The 24,177-nt window shown below is 42.4% G+C and overlaps 1 protein-coding gene across 1 annotated transcript in view; it reads right to left on the reverse strand.

Annotated features, from left to right (window-relative positions):
* Nucleotides 1-24,177, reverse strand: part of LOC308308525 (protein NLRC3-like) — a gene marked incomplete at its 5' end in the record, with an annotated part of 121,727 nt that overhangs the window by 65,409 nt on the left and 32,141 nt on the right. The window contains one exon of the mRNA XM_080753936.1: nucleotides 22,699-23,258. Coding sequence (XP_080610062.1) covers nucleotides 22,699-23,258 — 560 coding nt within the window. The remainder of the gene's footprint in view (nucleotides 1-22,698; nucleotides 23,259-24,177) is intronic.

The following is a 24,177-nucleotide window of genomic DNA, read 5'->3' on the forward strand; positions in this document are numbered from 1 at the left end:
CCTCTGCATGGTGGGCATGCGCTGCACTTCTCCTTCATCATCATCATCATCTTCATCATCTTCGTCATCATCCTCTTCTTCTCGCTGGCCTCTGATACAATCAGAGAGAGAGAGAGAGAGAGAGAGAGAGAGAGAGAGAGAGAGAGAGAGAGAGAGAGAGAGGTGGATGTAAAGTATAGTAACAACATGCTTTACAGGTAAAAAGAAAATATTTATTTAAACATCAATCCCCAGATTCCCCACTGTACCACCGATGTCTCGAATATGTTTATGATTTAATGTTTCCATAAAACAGTCTTAGGCTACAGTGCAACAGCACTTGTAATGCAAACACAAAAAAAAAAACGTTCCACGTTATGTCACAAGAGGGCAGTGTTAGCTAAGAGTTTCATTTGAACCTTTTTTCCTTTTGACAGTAAGAGCAATAACTCAAGAGTAGGTCTATTGCTGACCTTGTTGGCAATAAAATAATTAGCCCTATTCACGACCCGCCCACTCAGCATCCCCCGGGTGCTGAAGTCACGTTTTGAAGGGCAAAATCCTACTATAAGCCTATAGAGTTAACACAGAAATCGCAAATGTAATGCAATTTTCGAATAGTAAAGTATAAAATACGGTTAGCATGATCAAGAACACATGATAGTAAAAGGCACAAAGCATTATAATTTACTTTACTAAATAATGATTTGTTGGCTTTAAGTCCAGCTATTTCTGTTATAGTTTCCCCTTCTAAAATGATGTCAGCACCCGGGGGATGCTGAGACATTTTCTGGGTGGGCGGGTCGTGAATAGGGCTAATAACAGCATCAAAATATGGCCCTTAGGGCGTCTTACTGGTAATATGATACATGTAGCCAGGTACAGTAGGTGTGTATAAAATACAGGGGCGTAGCCACGGGTGGGCCTGACTAGGCCGGCCCACCCATTTCGTTTTTTTTATAATATATTAAGTTATGTATTAAGTATTTTGATAATAGTCACATCCTTACAACAACAAAAATAACAACATCATCATGTGGACGCTAGTGATATTATATATAATATATAATGTGCACCAAGCGTCCTTCCCTGCTCGCAGCCAAGCATGTGGGTCACCAGCCTATTCGCCTATAACCTATTCGCCTTGATGGATTTGGTCTTTTCGCGTGGCACTTTCCAGGCCTGTCTGGTCGATTCACCACAGTTGAAAAGCCATTTCGCCTACCCTCAGTCCCTCAGAATGTCCATGTTTGCCTCACCTGTCTGCTGTCGGTGACCATTACACTATTTCGGGGGTCAGCAACCCGTGGCTCTAGAGCCGCATGCGGCTCCTTAGTGCCACCCGAGTGGCTCCCTGGAGCTTTTTCAAAAATGTATGAAAATGGAAAAAGATGGGGGGGGAAAATATATTTTTTGTTTTAATGTTTTTTTTTATCGTCACTGTCGGGCAGAAACCTTGTATCTCCAAATTTCAAATTTGTATGTTTTTTTTTTCGCAAAGTAAAGCCCTGCTTCTCAGACAAGACTGACGCACACAAGTAGTGAAAACAGCTGATCTACAAGCACACAACAGCGTTGTGTGCTTGTAGATCGGCTGTTTTCACTAGTTTAGTTAATTTTTTAAATGATAAATACAAAACGTTTTACACATACAAGGTTTCCACCCGACAACGACGATATATAAGGCTTTTATAATTTTTTGCGGCTCCAGACAGATTTGTTTTGTTTTTTTTTGGTCCAATATGGCTCTTTCAACATTTTGGGTTGCCGACCCCTGCACTATCCTATGACTCCATAGAAATCAAATTAATACAGATTAGAGCTATTGGAATCAGATGCCGCTCTCTCTCTCTCTCTCTCTCTCTCTCTCTCTCTGGCACAGAGCAGAGGAGAGCGCACCAGAACCAGACACAGAAAGTTTATGCTTGCAGGGGGATCTGCACGCCTCCCACCAGAACAATTTTGCTGGATATCCTATATATTTTAGAAACCTTCTTCACCATAAAGCAGCAGTAGTAGGCTATCTTCCAAATCAAATGTTATGATGTATATCAGGAGGAAATCATGACTCATGAGTCATGACCTTGCGCAGCAGTGCACGTATCAATTAATTAATTATTTTGACACTGATTCCAAAGCTCTAATCTGTATGTCTAGGCTTTTAATATATTTTATTAAAATATATTAAAAACTTTTCACAAAATGTAGGTGTCTATAAATAATACTGAGTATGAGAGCTGAAGGAATAGGTGTACTACTTAATAAAGAGATACTCCACTTTAAAACTGTTCTGTGGAGATTTAACTTAATTTTGTGTTTCACCCCAGTCGCTTCTCGCTTGGTTCAATATTTAAATATTTCATATTCCCTTTTATCAGTCAATGCCCCTCTCCAATATAAACTAGTTTAATCTTTTATACACATATAAAATAGTTCAATCAGGGGTCATCGCTATGCTGGCTTGTGGTGGAAAATGTCAAAATTCATACAAAATGAGCGGACAATAATATTGAAACACTTAACAAGAGGCCAGTAACTCTGAGTGTACAAATTGGTCCATTTGGTTCCATTTGTACCCTCTCAGAGTTATGGTGCTCCTTGCAAATAAAACATATGAGAACCACTAGTACTAGTGGACTCCTAATATGCCATAGTGTCGTAGTAAATCAGTGTCATTCATATTCTGAAGAAAACCTGTAGACTTGACATTCAGTAATTGGGACGTTTGATCAAAATAAGAACATTGTAATAGTGTTTAAAGGACAACTTAAGTTTTTTACAACAAGGGTTCATATTTTGGATAGTCATAATAGAGAAAAGAAAAGATGAGTGTTAAAATGTTTTCATTACTTCTTTCTATCGTTTTAGTGATTTTAACAATTTTGATTTGTGGCTAAATATGTACTTTTAGACACAATAAGTCCATTCCCAAGATGCACCGAAATCTTTCATGGGAAGATGTGACTTTTTATGGGGGCTGGTGTAAATAGTAACAAAGAAATTGTCAGCTTATTGTGTCTACAAAGACATTTAGCAACTTGTACGCATGCCCCAACCACTGAAATCTAAATACGAAAATCGCTAAAACAATAGAAAGCAGTAAATGAAAACATTTTAACACTCATCTTTTCTTTTCTATAATGACTAAGGGGCAGTGCTCCTTTTATAGTGGAGTGCACTTTAAAGGGATGTGTCAAAGCCTGATTTTTTAACCTCTCATTTAAAATGATTTGAGCGATGGGGAACTACGGAAGCCATCAAGCGGATGGTCCAGAGCATCTGTTGCATGGTGGACAGCGTTAGAGCCAGTGGCGGCTCCAGGAAAAAAATAACAAGGGGGCCTTACATTTTCCAAAGAAGGGCACTTTATTTTTCAACACACCCTTATATAGCAAGCCGATTTTTTGCTGCTTTTTGAGCCAAGCTAGTAATGTCCATCACAAGTTTTCCTCACTGATAAGATTTTAATTTCCGTGCTGCATGCACAACAACATAAGCATAGACATCAAAACAAAACCAACTCGGTGCAGTGACAGTAAAGGCTACCTTTTATTACTGCATTTTCATTAAACTAGTAATTACTTTGAAAAAATATATGTATTTATAATAATCACAATGAACATAAAAAGAACATATATAATTAACACCTGCAAAACATCTTAAAATAATAGTGGGATATGGCACAAAGTCTAATCTGGGTGGGCATTGCCCCCCAGTGCCCCCCTTGTGGAGCCGCCTATGGTTAGAGCCTCTGACCCTGTGCTTGGCGCACTGCTAAAAGACTCCACAGATTAAAGACGAGTTACTTCAAAGACCAGAGGAGGCTGCTGGGTCAATGCTGACATTACTAGCATGTGAGAAGTGATTTCGTGAAGATGAAGAAAACAGAGAGGCAGAGCCTGTAGCCAGCACCTCATCTCAACACATGAAAACACCTGCTGAAGTAGAAGACAGTGGAACATCACAACCAACAAGTGTTCACCATGTGTACACTCTGTCAGTTTTTATACCGGTATGTTTTGAATCTGGCACTGAAGACGGTGATGATGAAAGCAGCAAGGCAGAGCCTGTAGCCAGCACCTCAACTGAAGGTGCCGGTGTTGAAGGTCCAGGGGGAGGGCCTCTCTGGACTGTGTGGGGAAACTATTGTTTTTTTTTTTTTAAAGAACGCTGACACGACTTCAAACAAACATGGATACGTTGTTACTGTTTCTGGGACTGGCGTTTGTTCTTTCGCCAAACGGAAGCGTCTCCGGACAAATACCGACAGGGAGTTGCACGTTTGGCGAGGGCTTCTCCCAGTGCGATTACCAGCAGGACCCCTATGATGACTTTGACCAGACGCACATCAGCACCCACGAGGTGCCAGACATCTCCCCCACACTTGCCACAAGGTCAAGGGGACCCACCATGTGCGTCAAGGGACCCCCATGGTTCAGGAGCTGAGGCACTTGCTGCAGACCAGGGCCCAACGGGGGGGGGGGGGGGGGGGGGGGGGGGGATGCAACTTGGCAGTCTTATCAGTATGAAATCGCCCTGGAAGAGCGGTTTCACGGGCAGCCCAGGTGCCCGCACGACCAGGACTATAGTGTGGCACTGGGCTGCTCCAGTGTCCATTGGAACAGCTCCACCACCACCAGGGCAAACGGGTTCCTCGCCCTTGCCCCCTGGTCTGCAGCAAGTGCCGGTGGCAAAGAGGTAACCTGGATCACCAGGGTCCACAACAACCTGGTGGAAAAGAGGATCCTATATCCATCAACCTGAAATATCTGTACCTTAAAGAAGAACAATCTTCGTGACTGGCTCCGTGTTGTGGTCAACACAAAGGAAATCTACGAACTGCGCTACTTCCAGATAAACCAGGACCAAGAGGAGGAAGAAGAAGATGAGGATTAAGCTTACCGTAATCCTGTTTTTAGTTAAATTAATACATTGTTGACTGTAAATAGTTTGTGTTTCCTTGTAAATAGTTTATAAAATGAGCCTTGTGTAGTGTGTTGTATTGTAAATATGTTCATAAAATGCAGTCTGCCTGTGGGGAATTAATTATAGATGGACACTATGATACTGATAAGAAGTGCACAAAGCAAAGAGAGGAGAAGTGTTGAAATCTATCCAAATGTATTTTATATTGTACTGCAACTGATGGGGGTTGGAGTTATTCCACAGCATTTACCAGATGCTTTGTCGCCTAATGGAGGCCATCTTTGAGATGCTTTGCCGTGTACACTGCGAGGGCCGGAAGATCGCTGGGGTCCGTGTCAAGCGGTGGGGACTGGTGATGACGGTCTACAACCTCATTCGGACAAACCAAGTGATCATGATCCATTCCAATGTTAAATCATGACTGGAAATGAAAACTTTAAGAGGGGTATAAATTAAGCAACCACACTATGTGGGAAATGTGGCAGCCTCTTTTTGAGAGCCATGAAGACGAGTTGAGGACACGTTCAACCCTGCCCCCCACCCTTGAAGATGAAGATGACCCCCCCCCCCCTTCCAAATTAAATAGTTGTATTGTTTTATTGTTTGTATGTTTTTATCATTTTAATATAAATGTAAAAAAAATCTGCTTCAAGTAGCATGTGAGGGGTCAAACTAGGGTTTTTTTCATGATTCTTAATCCATTGCAAGCATTTGTTTTGCACGAAAAACATTGGGGGCTAAAAACTGAGTCTTGACTTTTCAGTTATGTGGGGGCCTTTTTTGGCCCAAGAAAAGCTGTACAGACATTTATGAGCACCAATGCCTTTAAGTCATTGCATGCCAAACGCCAAATGCCGTGAGATCTCATTGGCTCATCAACTCTGGGGAAATACAACTTTAAATCTTCTGTATCGTACTCTTCTTTAATGTTAACTTGACTCTTTATCTGTTGACTTTCAAACGGTATAACAGCAGCAATGCTCTCTGCATGTTTCCCCTCTGAGTGCTCTGTTCAGAATGAACTGCCTCTCCCTCAGCTCTGCTAATTAACAGTGATCCTAAACCACCCTTGCTCATCTACAGATCAGAGAGGTCAGTTTGACATGGGTCAATCAAGGACAGAAATCCCCTCAGTACACAGTGAAACCAGTAAGACTCCCTAAATCGGGAGATAAGCGACCGTCAGGTCGCATACACAAACTTTGGAAGGCAATGGTAGCCAAAAAATGGGACAGATCCATGTTGATGACATGATTGTAGAGATACTGTGTAGGCCTACCGGTTTGCGTGATTTTAGGGCAAAATATGTAGGAGCAGTATCCAAAAATGTTTTTTTTTTCAAAGATCGGCCTGATGGTGGCGCTAGATGGGACAAATGCATTTTGATGACATGACCGTAGAGCTACTGTGTACCGGTTTGTGTGATTTTAGGGCAAAATCTGTAGGAGCAGTGTCCAAAAATGTGCCTCATGGTGGCGCTAGAAGAGGGCCATGTGAGAAATGAGGGGTTGTGGTTTGCCAGCCAAGGAGTGTGTGTGTGCAACGTTTGGCATGGATAGGGGCAACAGTGGTGGAGATAATATAGAGAAGTGTGACGCGACATGACGTGACGTGACGTGACATGGACAATGGACCACAATGTTTAAGCTTATTCAATGAATTATAAATGTGCACTTCAATCCATTATATCTCCCCTTTAATTAGACCAATTGGTATTGTGCTTTATATCATCAGGCATTTGTGACTTGAGCAACAGAGACAAACGTGTGGGTAGCGCCAACCAAATTTGCCAAAATGGCCTGTAATACTGTTCTGTTGGTCGGTTGGTTGATGACCATTGTCTTCCAAACATATGGGCTAGAAGTCATAATAATTGATATAGGCCTAAAACATTTTTTTATGGACATACTAGTTAGATTACATTAAATGAATAAAGAGTACTATACTATAGGCCTATATCTATTTAATGTTTCAGTAGTGGTCAGATGCACAAGTATAATGTGTAAAACACAAGTACTTGAAATAGCAGAACAAAACATGACCACGTGTTTGCTTTGAGTTGTTACATATGCCTAATATGCTAATTAAACATGCATTATGCTTATGGTTAAAAGTGTGTCAGATTTGGAATCCTCATGGCTGATTTATATGAAAAATTGTCTTCATACATGATTCTGGGTCATTTTTGGGATCAAAGGTTTATTGTTAGAGATGGCGCCTTTTGCATTTGGCCTTGCAAAAAAGGCTGGGACTTTTGTCCACAGAGGTCAAATCATTCATCAAAACATTGTTTGCCAGAGGATGGTCACAGAACCTCTGTTTGTGATTCTACAACACATGGAGAGGAAGCCACTAAACATGTCCAAACAAATTCTCCTGTCTTTTCTCAGCTGCTGGTCAGGCAAGTTGATGAGCAGCAGCCAGTTAGCTCAGCTGTTAGTCACAAAGTTCGTTTTTTGTTGACTCAAACACTGGGATAACTTTAGTTAGGCTTTCAAACACTCAGGTTGTACAAAAATAAAACTTGAACTCTCAAAATGAAAGCATAAAACAGCCTTTCGTTTGACGTTTTTCCCTCTGTTCACTCTGCTGTTGTTCACACACACTCTGCAACATCAAAGAGACTCTTAAGGGGCAGTGCTGCCTTTTATAGTGGAGTGCACTTAAAGGGATGTGTCAAAGCCAGATTTTTTAACCTCACATATAAAATGATTTTAGCTCATTTTACACACTGCAGCATAAGATTCACTTTAGATGAACCAACTATGTATTATTGTTTTTAAGAAAGAGTATTTGATCCAATGAATTGACCATTTGTCTATATTTAAACCAGTATGTATGACTTTGTAGTTTTCTATTTGACTTATTTTACCATTATTCTTTATTTTATTATCCATACTGTAATAGTTTATAGACATAGGGCTCTATTATGATCCAGGTCTTATGCCTTAACTTATTTGCCTTTTTTTTTACTATTTTGAAAAACATTTTTAAATACTTCAAATGCTGATCTACATCTGCACGTTGTGAGCTTGCAGATCAGCTATTTGAAATATTGAAAAAAAATATGTATTGTAAAAAAAGGCAAAGAAGTTAAGGCATAAGGCATAAGACCTGGATCATAATAGAGCCCATAGTGTCTAGTGTCACTTTAAGCAGGAGCCGGCAGAACACATAGGTCACATAGATGTAATGGATCCTAGCTCATTGACTGCCAGGCCCGAGTTTCCCGAGTTATTACAGTACCCCCAGACTGCCATGGCCCGAGTTTCCCGAGTTTTCCCAGAGTTTCCTGAAAAAAAAAGAAAAATCAAAACATTTTTTTTTTCAAAAATGTTTTTTTGACCTAAAAAAATGTACTAGGCATGATTGCAATCGCGAAATTGCATGTTTAACCCCCATACCAACCACATCTTTCAAAATGGCAGCCATGTTTGTTTACATTTGGAAAATCGGTGGCGCGACGCTCTCGCGGGCCGATGTAAACAAATCGCGGCCGACAGACTGCTGGAAAATTTAGCCCCGGGCTTCGGTAAGGCCTTCGGGTGTTTCATTAATTTTATATAAAAAGCCAAACTAGTTCGGGATCGGCACACTAGGAAGCGTCGCTAGCCGACAGCATAGATTCAGTGAAAATGGGGGGGCTGTAAACTCTAGACGTCTCTATGACTATCTGTGTTGATTATTCTGTTATTAAATGACTTTAATCTAACTACAAAGCAAATTAGAACAAAATTAAATCAAGTTTGATTTAAGCCAAGAGGTTAGCTAGAGGCATGATAGACACATGTGTCTTCCACAGGGAATTAATTGGATTCCACTCTCCCCTCCTCATCCCCCAAGGACAAGGTGAGGGCAGGTGACCTTAATGTGTCCATGGCCCAAAAGGTGCATGGCATAGGGAAGGAGAATGGGAAAGAGTAGCAGGCATATGAGCTGACATGAGGGTTGCAATTGTATCAATAAAATAATATTTAAAAAAATTTAAAATGCTCGCAGAGGGTGGGTGATGGCACAACAGACGATATAGAGCAGGGGTTAATGAGGGAATTAAATACATTAAAAAGCACAAGGGGTTTATGGCAATTTGTTGACACTATGGTGGAGATGTGTTCCATTTTTGCACGTTTGACCGCTTCCTGATAGTCAGAAAGGCAGGCGATGACGACCCCCACAGCTATAATACAGTTCATCCCAATGACCGTAATGTTGGGTCTGGTCCGGGATTGGGCTTTTGAAGATGGGACACACTTCTTTTCAACTATAAAGCCGTCTCTCGCTCAACACGCACAATTTCTTTCTCATTCAACCAGTGAAGATAACCAGATATTTGGAGCATAATCATACCCTCCACGACACCTTAGGTAGCTTTACAATCATTCTAGCAGTCAGTCATTCATTGGCAAAAGTAGACCTGGTATTAATAATGTGAGGTGAGATTTGAGCATGTGTCAGTGGTATTAAATGGGGCAGAACTAATGTGCTGGAGGCTGTGGGCAGTGGGGGGACGTCAATAGTTGACGGACTCCAACATACCTTAGGTAGCTTTACAATCATTCTAGCAGTCAGTCATTCATTGGCAAAAGTAAAAGTACAAATAAGTATGTTCTGAAGCCTAAATTATGCTTTGGCAAAAGTTGCATTAAAAAATAAAAAAAGGGGGCCCAGTATTCTCGGGCGGGGGGGAGTGTTGGCAATATGCTTTTTTTAGGCTTTGCTCCTTGATTTGAAACATAAAAGTATCAAGCGTAACATTTATCTGCTTTTGAAGATGGGACACACTTCTTTTCAACTAAAACCGTCTCTCGCTGCACACACAATTTCATTCTCACTCAACTGTAACCTTAGGCTCTTATATACAAGAACGAGGGAACATGATAGCACCACTTTACAGTTTTGTAGCTTCCATATGACAAACATCAACACTCCCAACACTTCCTGGTTACGACCTAATGAACCCTGAACTATGTGACATCACATAACACCACATCTCCCTTTGTTTCAGAAGGTTATTATACCAACCAAATCTAACCACAATGTATAAACACAATAATAATATTCAAATCACATGAACTCTTTTATTTCCCTTTCAATGCATAACCTGAAGTTATTCCACTTTTTTTTTCTTTTTCACAATTTGTATCACCCAGTTTGAAAAAAATAAAATAAACGCTCAGCCCCTTTAACTCTCCCAAAGCGCCAGTCTGTCCGGTTTAATCACGGCTCTGCCTGATTTTGTTCGCAGTGTCCCACCAGGAGAGACCTGTTCTCATAAGATACTTCATAATTATACCCTCCACCATACCTTAGGTAGCTTTACAATCATTCTAGCAGTCAGTCATTCATTGGCAAAAGTAAAAGTACAAATATGAATGTTCTGAAGCCTAATTTATGCTTTGGCAAAAGAAAAAAAAAAGAATAAAGATAAAATATTCTTGGGCCGGGGGTTGTGTCGGTGTTAGGCGCCGCCACAAGGAAGATGTAAGGTTATAGTCCTTGTGAACTGGTCAGAGGTGTGACTGTGAGGGTTTTTGTCAGTGTCTTCATGTGCCTAGTTTGGCTATCTCAACATATCTGGAGAAATAGCCAACAACAAGTAAGTAATTGCTGCCTTTTAGAGTAAATAGGTCAGCAGCAGCACCCAATTCCTCCCTTGTGGTCATTAAATGGTTCTTTTGGATTGGCCCTCTCCTTAATACATGCCCTGCAATTCAAAACAAGCTCTGCAATTTGGTTGCTAAGCCCAGGCCACCACACTGTTTGGCGTGCCCCCCACCACACAATTAAAATACATTTCAAGGGCAAAATGAAAAATATTCCCCCGGATGGAGACACTCTTCCTGGTTGAAGACTGTTTTTGCGAAACAGCGCTTCCAACGTCGCAGAGTTGAATAACACCCAATGAGACTAATGCTCTGTGTAATTTGGTCCTCTGACCTGTGCGGCAGTGGTGAATTGGCACCTTGATGGCAACGACAAATAGTGAAAAACTAGAAGAAATGGAGTCTGCATCCGGTGGAATATTTTTCATTTAGCTCTAGAAATGTATTTTAAGCGTGTGGTGGGGGGCTCAGACTGCGTCCACTAAGTAGAGTACGTTTTCAACTGTCCACTGATACCTTTGTTTGGTGAGGGGCGAAACAGTTTTTGTTATTTTCGGACCAGACGACGGGTCTTTCCGGATTTGCCAAGGATGTTTTGAGGTAGAGGAACATAGTGTTAGGGAGAACTCCACTAACACTATGGACCAGAGCTACCTAGCTCTGGTCCATCGCGTCTCCTCCCGGAGACGCTCTGACAGACCCGTCGGGAAATGGCTAGACTCGAGATTGTCGGCCCCTCCGAGCGCTCAACATCAGTCAAAATAAACAAAACTGTTTCACTACTCACCAAACCAAAGGTAGTTTTGCGTTGTTGAAAGTCTATTCTCCGCAGTGGTGAACCCCTCAGCACCCCACCTACTCTGTAAAATACATTATTTTTGGCATGAAATAAAGTGCATCCAACTCGACCGCCGCTTATTTCCGGGTTGTGAACCATTGTATCTGCGGTGGCCGCCAGGTGGCCTGAGGTGTGTGCGTTTTATTTCATGACAAAAATAATGTATTTTACAGAGTAGGTGGGGTACTGAGAGGTTTACCACCGCGGAGAATAGACTTTCAACAACGCAAAACTACCTTTGGTTTGGTGAGTAGTGAAGTAGTTTAGTTTATTTTGACTGTTGAGCGCTCGGAGGGGCCGACAATCTCGAGTCTAGCCATTTCCCGACGGGTCTGTCAGAGCGTCTCCGGGAGGAGACGCGATGGACCAGAGCTAAGAGCTACCCTGCATACAGTAGTGCATGACTAGCTGTCTGCACACACTTTCACTGCTTTGAGCTCCTCCAGGTAGTGGTCACTTGCTGGCAAACTGTCCATAACGGAGTCCACATATATGTTGGTGTTCTCCATCAACATGGTCACACTTTTGCAGCATCACCGCCCCTCAAGCCATATGACGACGCGTCCGCTGAGATCTTCGGTTCTCTGTTGGGATGGAGAACAGGTGCACAGGGACAGCTCCCGTTTGAGGTTGGTGAACTCTTTTTCCTGCTCATGCCCCCAGACTCACTGATTCTTCTTGGACAACAAGTCTCTCAGGGCCTTGTCCTTCTCAGAAAGGTTAGGGAGACATTTTCCAAGCTGTGTCACCATGCCAAGAAAACCTTTTAGGCTGCTCCATCTGCTGTACAGCTCTGTTTTTTTTCAGGGTCTGGTCTCACCCCGTCCGCAGAGATTATGTACCCCAGACATTTCACCTCACTTTTAGCCTACTCACACATGACCGTGTTGAGTGTGTTGAGGGAAACACACACCGGACACGGGCAGCTGCGCAGCTTCTCCCTGCAAACTGTTCCATTAAGAGGGGTCAAGAGTCCACACAGATGCGAACCTGGTCTTTATTACTCTTCGGTGCCACGACCATGCCGCAGCACCAGTCCGTTGGCTCCTCAACCCTGCTGATAACGCCGAGTTGCACCATTTGTTCAAGCTCGCCCTTGACTTTCCCGAGCAGTGGCAGTGCAACTCGCCGTGGCGCTTTTAGTGCAACTGGTTCCGCACCTGGTTTCAGTTTTATAGTGTACTCCTTTTGCAAGAGACACAGCCCCTCACATAGTTTTGGGTATGTCTTTTTCACAGATGCTGTCTAGTCTGACAACTAGCTTGAGCTTAACTGAGGCAGCCCTACTCAGTAAGGCTGTGTGTAGGTTTTGCACTACATACATGTCCTCTGTAGCACTATAGCACAGTACTTCGTTGGCGCCCCCCTTTACAATTAATGGTACCTGCCCGGCCCGGTGAGTGGTTTTCTCACGGGGGTTCCGCTTGTGCGGACGGAGATTTTCTTTTTTAGGCTTTGCTCCTTGATTTGAAACATAAAAGTATTGAGCGTAACATTTATCTGCTTTTGAATATGGGACATTTCTTTTGAACTAAAACCGTCTCTCGCTCACACACACAATTTCTTTCTCATTCTACCAGTCAAGATAACAAGATACTTGGAGAATAATGATACCCTCCACCATACCTTAGGTAGCTTTACTGTTAAGGCCTCGGGCCCAAGTAGAGTACCAGAATGGGTTGGAATAATGGTGCGGGAAAAAAAAAAGGCCAGCAGGAGATAGTAGGCACAGTCCCTGATACACGTAGCATTCTTTTCATTAATATCAAACAGCAACGACCTCGGCTAAAGGGGGAAAAATGTTGCCTACTTCCTAAAATAAATTCATGCCTGTTGATAAGGTATGGCAACATGACTGGTACGTGCACGCGTGAAGGCATACAAAGATGAATCCAATGATGCTGCCAATGGCCATACCCTATTGACGCCTCTGGTCATTGCTGGTTGATATTGATGAAAGAATTGCTACGTGTATCAGGGGCTTAACATAAGCAAGGAACAAGCAAGGTGCAAACTAACTCGGTCCAATAAATGCAAGTGTCATGAACGCAACAGCGTACAGCTGTGCGGCACAGGTAACAGCACAGCTGACTCATACAGTAACTCAAAACAATCAGTGGGAGCAGGGCAAGGGGGAAAAATAGACAAACCCCCAGGGGGCGCCAAGGGACAGTGCAGGGCACAACATTTACAAGCAGTCAGTCAGTCATTGGCAAAAGTAAAAGTATATATGTCCTGAAGCCCAATTTATGCTTTGACAAAAGTCGCATCGAAAAAGAAAGAAAAAAAGGCTAAAGGAAAAAGAAATAGGCATAAGGAGGCACAGATAAAAGCTTTGTGTTGACTCAACCATTTGGTTATCGTGCACCCCTTTTCAGCTTCGCCCCACAAGGTACAAAACCAATGGCTGTGTCAGATAAGCTATGATAGAAAAGGTTTTAGTGTTTATGATGGTCAGGTCACTACAGCCTTTGTCGTAAAAGAATTCCGTTCCATTTGGTGTGTAGGAGGTGCCAGAGACGGAGTTCCATCTGACGGGGATTGGTGTTGGATTGGTGAAGTAGGTATGAAATGAAAGAGCGGCCTTGAGGGATTATGCGGATGGTGTACTGTAGTTTAGATCAGGGGTTTTCAAAGTGGGTGAAGGGGCACCCTGGGGTGCCGTGACAGCAGTCCAGAGTTGCCGCAAGATAATTTGATAATATTTGGAATTTATTTGGACACTTAAAAATAAGTGTCCAATGATATTTAGTGTCATTTTAAACTAGAAACACAAAGTTATTTTCAGTCAGTTCTAACCAAAATGGCTATTATCTCAATGTTTTGCTGGTAGTGAAAATTATGGATATAATGTAGGGGTGCCTCGGATGAAAAAAATGGTTACAGGGGTGCCCTGAGCCAAAGAAGTTTGGGAACCCCTGGTTTAGATGGCTGAGTAGGGATTGGAGCTGTTGCTTGGTACATCTTTTGGGATCCGATCTGAAAGGTTTGTTGTTGGTAGTGTGTCCAAATCTATTGGGAGACATTTTATTTTTATTGCGACCGTCAAGTCGCAAGTTACTATGAAAAGCTCCACCGGCTGTCTGTCTGTCTGTCTGTCCGTCACGTCACACTTTTGCCCTACTCTTATCTCCGGCACCGTTGCCCCCATCAATGACAAACTTTGCACACACTCCTTGGCTGGCAACTCACAACCTCCACCCCTCATTTCTCACATGGCCCTCTTCTAGCGCCACCATTTGAAAAACACATTTTGGGACACTGCTCCTACAGATTTTGGCCAAAGATCATGCAAAGTGGTACACAGTATCTCTAAAGTCATGTCATCAAAATGGATCTGTCCCATTTCCCATATGCCCTCCTGATTGGCTACCATTGCCTTCTAAAGTTTGTGTATGCGACCTGACGGTTGCTTATCCCCCGATTAGGGAGTCATACTGGTATGTTATCATTTAACAGAATGTTGATAAGGCACACTGACTATCAAGACAATAAGAACATGGGACTTCATGTCAAAAAGGTGATTATTTTTTCTAAGTATTGGAGTTTGGAAGCGCTTGTGGGAATCACTCAACGGTCCTGTGTATCTAAATGTCACATAATGCAGGAGGCAGCAGCCAGCAGGATGTTGCGGTATTGAAGACAAGCACTTCCAAAGTTCAACACACAAGGGAAAAAAAAAAGAAAGAAAGAAAAATGTCTGCTCGGATTTCTTGACCCCAAAGTAACTCATAACATCTCTATGGTGGATTTTTCTGAAACAAACACTTTGCAGACAGAAAGAACATAATTCAAGTTTTCCATAGAGCCGCAATAGTGGTGAGTTTGACAGTGTTTAATATAATCAGTTTAATTCAATATTAAAAGACCTTCACATATTCAGCTTAACCAAATGTTCAGGTTCTTGATATACTGTACACGTGACATTGAAAAATGGGCTGTCAAGGATTCCCCCAAGAGTACAATCTTTATTTAACAATTCAGCAATTATAAAAGGGGACTTTATTGTATCAATAAAAATATTGTATTTTTTTTTTTTTGTATTACAGTATGTACAGTATGATTTTTTTTCTATGAAAGCCAAAAGCCATCAAATAGTTTTTGGAATTTTGTTTCTAACTGTTACAGAGGCTGAGTAATACGTTTTCTTGGAAAAAACTGTGGGTAATTTTCATATCAGACTTAGGCCTATAAGGCTTTTTTTAAATCGGACTTAGGCCTAAATGGGTTAAAAAGAGAAGCTCTATAAAATGCAAACTGCAATAGAACAAAGGAAATAAGGGAAAGAGACTGCACTGCAGGATGGCAGGCCTTAGCCACAAAGGAAGGGGAACTAAAGGCCTAAGAAACACCAGGTACCCTGACCTAATCAACCACCTTAAAAAGGAGTAGTTCACCCCCAAATGCATTTGGGTCCCCATCCGGAATCAATGGGGGTAGATTTACTAGAATAAAATCATTGTCTTAGGAATACAAAAAATACAAAAAGATATTATTTTACTCAAGTCTCCATGGTGTGAGTAATCAATAGGAAAAAAAAACATTTTGAGGGTGAACTACTCCTTTAAGGTAAAAGCTAAGGCATTCAATAAAGCAGAGCATGCAAGGGAGGTTGAGTGCAAAACACCGATCAGTAAGGGCACAGCAATAGATACAATTCACAGCAATAGATATTTCTTGGGGGAAATACTATGAAGTTTAATGACAAAACCATTAAATACTATTAAAAATAAACCCCAAACAGAACAAAACGGCAGTGGCAGTCTATCTACAACGGGAACACAAACACTATAAAAGAGATATTATAAACAAACAGAATAGTGACATTTACATTTAGTACCTCTGTCTAATTAACAAATGAACGAAACCCATGTAGAGGCACAACACGGGCAGCAGTCTCTATGGAGCAGGGCCTAAAGTGACAGACAGACTGGTCAGTCTCAAGAGCAAATATTGTATTGGCTTCACCCATTACTTCCAATAGAAACCTACCCAGGGCATCCATGGCACACAACAACAGTTTACAGTTTACAGTTTACAGTTTAGGCATTTAGCAGACGCTTTTAATCCAAAGCGACTTACAATAAGCAGATAACATCACAATAATAAACAAGATAATATGTCAGAACATCAACAATATAACAAATGCAAATGGATATTTATCTAGAAAAAACACAGTATAATCAAAGTTCTAAAAACCTAAAGACAAAAAAACTAATGCTAACTAGCTTCATGTATGGTCACTGACTTTTCTGTAGTGCTATGGGTTTAGGTGGAGTCTGAAAAGGTGAGTCTTCAGTCCACGGCGAAAGCTAGCGAGTGAGTCCGTTGTTCTAAGTGCGACAGGGAGTTTATTCCACAACTTGGGGGCCAGGAGGGCAAACTGTCTCGGACGAGTGGATTTTTGCCCTGGAGTTTTTAGCGAGGGTTCTGTCAGCATCCCTGTGTTGGCTGATCTAAGTGAGCGGGTGGGGGTGTAGGGGTTGATCAGGTTTTGGAGGTATGGAGGAGCCATACCTTTGGCTGCTTTGAAGGTCAGCATCAGTGTTTTGTATTCAGTGCGGGCCGCAACCGGGAGCCAGTGGAGGCTGCGGAGAAGGGGAGAGACATGTGAGAACTTAGGCTGGTTGAAGACCAGTCGTGCCGCGGCATTTTGGATCAGTTGGAGAGGTTTAAGTGCACATGCCGGGAGACCAGTGAGGAGAGAGTTACAATAGTCAAGCTTTGATATGACAGATGTCTGAATGAGGAGCTGGGCTGCCTCCTGGGTGAGGAAGGGTCTGACCTTACGGATGTTATAGAGTGTGAACCTACAGGACCGGGTGACTGATGCAATGTGTGCCTTGAATGATAGCTGGCTGTCCAGGACCACACCAAGGTTTCTAGCAGTAGGAACTGAAGTCACCAATGCATTATCTATGGAAATAGTGAGATCTTGCATGGGGCAAGACTTAGCTGGGAAGAAGAGTAGCTCTGTCTTGTCCGGGTTCAGCTTAAGGTGGTGGGCTGACATCCACTGTGAGATGTCGGCCAGACATGCAGCAATGCGTTCTTCCACCTGGGTGGCAGAAGGGGGGAAGGACAAAAACAGTTGAGTGTCATCAGCGTAGCAGTGATAGGATAGATTGTGAGCAGATATTACAGCACCAAGGGATTTGGTGTACAGGGAGAAAAGCAGAGGGCCAAGTACGGATCCCTGGGGGACTCCCGTGTGGAGGGTTCGGGGGGATGAAAGCAAACCTTTCCATGAGACCTGGTAGGTCCGGTCCGACAGGTAGGAGGCGAACCACTTTAGTGCCGTCCCGGTGATGCCTAGGTCAGCAAGGGTGTCCAGGAGCAGCTGGTGATTCACTGTGTCGAATGCTGCTGATAGATCCAGAAGAATCAGGACTGCAGAGTGGGAGGCAGCCTGGGCAGCATGGAGTGCTTCTGTGACTGCTAGGAGTGCCGTTTCTGTAGAATGGGCCGGTTTAAAACCTGACTGGTTGGGATCCAGCAGGTTGTTCTGTGAGAGATGGAGAGAAAGCTGGTTAGAGACCACACGTTCAAGGGTTTTTGAAAGAAATGAGAGGAGGGATACCGGTCTGTAGTTCTTGACGTCCGAGGGGTCAAGAGTTGGTTTTTTGAGGAGTGGTGATACTCTGGCTGCCTTGAAGGCAGCTGGGACACAGCCTGAGGTTACAGAACTGTTGATGATGGCGGTTATGAAGGGGAGTAGGTCAGGTGCGATCGTCTGGAAGAGTGGAGAAGGGATTGGATCCAGGGCACAGGTGGTAGGTCTAGAGGAAGTCACTAGTTTTATGACGTCATCTGCAGAGAGAGGGGAGAAGGAGGACAGACATGTTATGTTAGGGATACAATTCCGTGTGTTAGACTCAACAACTCGACCTGCTAACACAGGGACAGCAGAGGGAAATGCACCCATACTAGCTGTGGTGTTTATAGTGAGCCAAACAATCTGGGTAGCAGGAAGTGAGGAGCTCTGGCCTGTCTCTCTCCACAGTAGCCCAGGAGGGACATTCCTGTTAGTGGAGTTCTACCTAACGCTATGTTCCTCTACCTCCGTATTCCTTGGCAAAACCGGAAAACCCCGCCGTCTGGTCAGAAAATAACAAAAAATGTTTCGCCCCTCACCAAACCAAAGGTATCAGTGGACAGTTGAAAGCTTACTCTACTTAGTGGACACAGTCTGGGCCCGCCACCACACGCTTAAAATATATTTATAGGGCGAAATTAAAAATATTCCACCGGATGGTGACGCTTTTTCTGGTTGAATACTGTTTTTACAAAACAGCGCTTCCAACGTCGCAAATAACACCCAGCGAGACTACGGTGCCCTCCACACTAGGCGCGGTCACCGGTCCTCTGACCTGCGCGGCAGTAGTGAGTTGGCGCCGTGATGGCGACAACAAATTGTAAAAAACTAGAAGAAATGGAATCTCCATTCCATTTCACTTCCATTACAGTTTCTATAATGGTTTCTATTCTATTAGCTTGGATTCCCCATCGACCGTTACAGGTCCATTTGTACACTCTCAGAGTTACAGACCTGTAAGGGTCCATTTGGTTCCATTTGTACACTCTCAGAGTTACAGTCCATATGGAACCCCCTCAAGGACCCCTGGTGGTCCCTGGACCACACATTGAGAACCACTAATGTGATCAGCAGGGTGGGCAGAAGCAGTAGAAAATACATGATTCTCTGACACAAATGGGGTCTGCTGGGGTTCAAGTAGTCAAGGATGAAGTTATTTTCAATCTGTCCTATAAATAATGGACAATAATAACAGATATTCTCTCAGGTTGTCCTCGTGACATACTACTGTATCTTGGGAAGATGTAGGCCTATTCATTTACGTATCATAATATGACATAAATGTATGGTTCTATAAAGGCAACAATGTAACTCAGGGGTTGTGGTGGATGAAACGGTTCTTTACAGAGAACAAAACGAAGTGACAAACATTGTTCTAGCCTCATTCATGAAGCATTTTCTGGGTGGTGGTTGTTGTTGTTGACAATAACAAACAGCTGGTATTGTAATGAATGAAACATGTGTGTTGTTGTTGTTGTTGACAATGACACACAGCTGGTATTGTAATGAATGAAACATGTGTGTTGTTGTTGTTGACAATGACAAACAGCTGGTATTGTAATGAATGAAACATGTGTGTTGTTGTTGTTGTTGACAATGACAAACAGCTGGTATTGTAATGAATGAAACATGTGTGTTGTTGTTGACAATAACAAACAGCTGGTATTGTAATGAATGAAACATGTGTGTTGTTGTTGTTGACAATGACAAACAGCTGGTATTGTAATGAATGAAACATGTGTGTTGTTGTTGTTGTTGACAATGACAAACAGCCGGTATTGTAATGAATGAAACATGTGTGTTGTTGTTGACAATAACAAACAGCTGGTAATATTGTAATGAATGAAACATGTGTGTAACGTACCTGTTTCAAGGTGTGTCCACACACTGCATCATTAGTGGACTCCACAACTTAGATCTATAGATTCCCACTCATTTCCACTGATTTATAAATGACTGTAGTCTAGTAGCTCCACATGTTCTGTGTAGACTGAGGTATCCCATTGCCTGGAGGGACGGTTTGGTCACGCACTGATTGGCTAGTTGGTTGTTAGGCAGCACTCATTCATTCATTCATTCATTCATTTATTCATTCATGTTTTACACCACATCTGTTGTTCATTAAAAAAATATGAATGAATGAAGTTATACTAGTTTTCTTTTCTTTTTTGTCTGTAATTCTTAAAGGGTAACTCTGGTTCTGTTTGTACCCTCTCAGAGTTACAGACCTGTAAGGGTCCATTTGGTTCCATTTGTACACTCTCAGAGTTACAGACCTAGGGGTCCATTTTGTAACTGATAATATGACATAAATGTAAGGTTCTATAAAGCAACAATGTTACTCATTGCCAGTTTTAAGATATTTAAACTGGGTTAAACTGGTTATAATCTACAGTATATCAGAGCACAGGGCTCACAGCCGATCAACAACGTGAGATCTTGTAGATCTGCTATTTTTGGTGAATGTCCCCCCAGAATAGGGATGCTAGGGTTCAAGTGGTTAAACATCAAGTATGAAGTTATTTTCAATCTGTCCTTTAATGGAAACTGATATTCTCTCTAGTTTTCCTCGAGACATAGCCTACTACTGTATATTAGGAGGAAAGATTTACATATTTATGTACCATAATGACATGAATGTAAAGTTCTATAAAGCAGGGGTCTTCAACGTTTTCAGGCCAAGGACCCCTTAGTTGAGAGAGAGATGGATCAGGGACCCCCACAACCTTTTCATAGATTCCATATAGTTTCATTCTTTCACAGCACAATGTGTATTTTGGATTCATTCATGTCACTTTGTGTTTTCAGATATTTAACCACTTGAACCGTCAATACTTAATAAACTTGACCTTTCACTCTGTACTTGTTCTGCTCTTTTTCCCCTCTACACCAAACCTCTTTGCCGAAAAGAGCCGATCTACAAGCTCACAACGCCTCGTGCTGCGAGGCTGCGAGGACCCCCTGTTGAAGACCCTTCCTATAAAGCAACAATGTAACTCATAATATGACATAAAATGTATTTTATTTTAATTATTTACAGATGGTGACCAGAGATTAAAACGATGTGAGAATTGTTATACTAAAAAGAAATTAAAACAAACAGATTAACGTAAATATTATACGTAAATATTATATATAATCATAACAATCACAACATTTAAAGCAATGACTGTAAATAAGGACAGTAAAGAGTTTTAAATGTGATGTAAAGTGTGAAACACTCATCTAAAGTGTTGTTCCATTCCTTTTCTACCATTTGGAGTCCTTGCAGCCTGAACCCTCAAGCACTTACCAGCTGACGTCAGCAGGGGGCAGCAGTGGCTCAGTGGCTCAGGGGTAGAGTTGCAGTCTTAGAACACAGAGGGTTCCTGAAGGGTTCCCAGTTCGATCCCGGGCTCCCCCAGAGTTAGTGTTGAAGAGTCCTTGAGCAAGACTCTGAACCCCTAGTTGCTCCTGGTGAGCAGGTTGGTGTCTTGCATGGTTTCCTCTGCCATCGGTGTATGAATGTGTGTGTGAATGGGTGAATGTAATGCACAATCTCTGTGCAAGGGCCTTGGATAAAGGCGCTATATAAATGCACTGTTACTGAACAAACACTCTACAGCAATGATTACTGTGTGTGTGCGTGCGTGCGTGCGTGCGTGCGTGCGTGCGTGCGTGCAGCGTGAGCACAGAATAACCCTCACTTCAAAAATTACATTATTGTTATTATTTTTTAATTAACACAATTGTATCAGTATTTAATGTAACTTTGGCACAATTTAAATACAATAGCATTGTAAGATATTAGTAAAATACAAGAAAGGTTGGAAATAAATGTTTAAAATGTTATAGGTAAAAAAAAACAAGGATTTTCAAAACACTTCATTGGAGTTTCCATTATCAACAAAACTTTACAACATTCATGTTTAAATGTTCTAGACCAGATGTTCTGTGGTCTGTGGTCACGACCCCCAAAATAATATTTGAACTGGAGACCCCCCAAAATAATCATATATAATCAGGTTTGAACTGGGGACCCCCACCCTGACAAACTGTAAATTTTAGGAGTTGACACATTACATTTGGTTAGACTCAGTTCCACGTTGCGAGGCGTTGTGAGCTTGTAGATCTGCTATTTTCACTATATTTGCCTCTTTGTTATTTGACAATTTGTCCAATGTTTGACCAGTTTATAGTTTCATTACTTTTAGAAGTGCTTTCATTGTCACTTCACTGTCATCTGGGGACCCCCTGGGGGTCCCTCTGGTGGTCCCCTGATGGGGGTCCCTCTGGGGGTCCAGACCCACAGGTTGAGAGCAAACCGTTTCATGTCAATCTGAGAAATTTGTGCCAGAGACTCAATTTTTACAAAATTCCTTGTTTGAAAATAGCAGATCTACAAGCTCACAACGTGCCACAGTGTGGCGCGTTGTGAGCTTGTAGATCTGCTATTTCATTCATACAGTAAATGGTTGAAGTGGTTACTCTGATTTTGATGCTATATACATGAATGTTGCTGGGGACCCCCTGGAACCCCCTCAATGACCCCTGGGGGTCCCTGGACCCCACTTTGAGAACCACTGTATTCATGATCTATAAATCTGTACAATATTAATGTTTAAATGTGTTAGACACACAGAGCCCCCCCCTCCCCACACACACACCCCATCGCAATGGAACCCAAATCATATTGATTCTGTAAACAACCCCGCCAACCACCACACCTGTTCCTGATTATTACATTATGATACAACACCCTGTCTGTCTGTCCTCACACCCTGTCTGTCTGTCTGTCTGTCCTCACACAGAGACACAGAGGAGTTAGGCATTAACCCAAAGCCAGCATAGAGAGGTTCAGTGAATGTGGTTTGGACGGTGTAAAGGTGTCTCAGTGAGTCTGAAGACACTTCATAGAAGGACAGAATCCCACCAGGACAGTCCAGATACACTGCTACTCTGTTGGAGTCAGAGGGACGATCAGGAAGGAAAGTCTCCTTACTATTGTGTGTGACAGAGTATCTGTTACCAGGGTTACCATGTCTACAGGTCAGTTTCCAGGACATTTTATTGAATCCAAGCCCACAGTCCTCACCCTGTCCTTTCCTACTGATTCCTCTGTAGGTCACTCCTATAGAAACCCCTCCACTCCTCTCTACCTCCCAGTAACAGCGTCCAGTCAGACCCTCTGTACACAGAACATTGACCTGTCCATCAAACCTGTCTGGATGATCAGGATATGAATGAGGCTGTTTCACCCGGGTCGCCTTCCGGTTGTTCTCAGGCAGAGAGAGGAATCTGCTTGCTGTGTTTGTGTCCAGTGTGAGACGATGTGAATCTGATGAGAAAACAACACAGTAAACATTAAAAACATCCCTCACTGAGTGACACGCACGCACGCACGCACGCATGCACGCACGCACGCACGCAGTAACAATGTAATTATCAAGGTCAGTTGTGATGTTTTTTGTTTTGTTTTGTTTTGTTTTGTTTGTTATTTGTGTTTTGTTTTTGTTTGTTTTTTGGGGGGGGGGGTTGTTACAGAATCAATATGGTTTGGTTTCCATAGCGATGGGGGGGGGGGGGGGGGGGCTAACACATTTAAACATGAATATTGTGAATATTGTACAGATTTAAAGATCATTAATACAGTAGTTCTCAAAGTGGGGTCCAGGGACCCCCAAGGGTCCCCAGCAACATTAATGTGTATAGCACCAAAATCAGTGTAACCACTTTAACCATTTAGTGAATACTTGAAAAAAAATTTGCTCACAACACGTTGCATCGCGATGTGTTGTGCACACACGCACGCACGCACGCACGCACGCACGCACGCACGCACACACACACACACACACACACACACACACACACACACACACACACACACACACACACACACACACACACACACACACACACACACACACACACACACACACACACACACACACACGTTCATATTTTTTCATACAGTAATAGCAGGTCTACAACATTACAGCACGGCACCAAGTGATGCACTGTGATCTTGTAGATCTGCAGACCTAATGTGTTAATACAGCATCCCATTAATTTGAACCACTTCATCCATATTTTACACGTTGGCTATTTAACACATTTAGAGCTATAAAACATCTGTGTCATTTTAGATTAGATCTTTATATTTAGCAACAAGGAATGTCAGAAAACTCTTTTCTCCATATTCTAACCTGTTGTGATTTTACCTAAGTTAGCGCCCCCTATACTGTACTTGATCA

The sequence above is a fragment of the Nannobrachium achirus genome, assembly GCF_963921795.1.
Source record: "Nannobrachium achirus genome assembly, chromosome: 23".
Taxonomy (NCBI): domain Eukaryota; kingdom Metazoa; phylum Chordata; class Actinopteri; order Myctophiformes; family Myctophidae; genus Nannobrachium; species Nannobrachium achirus.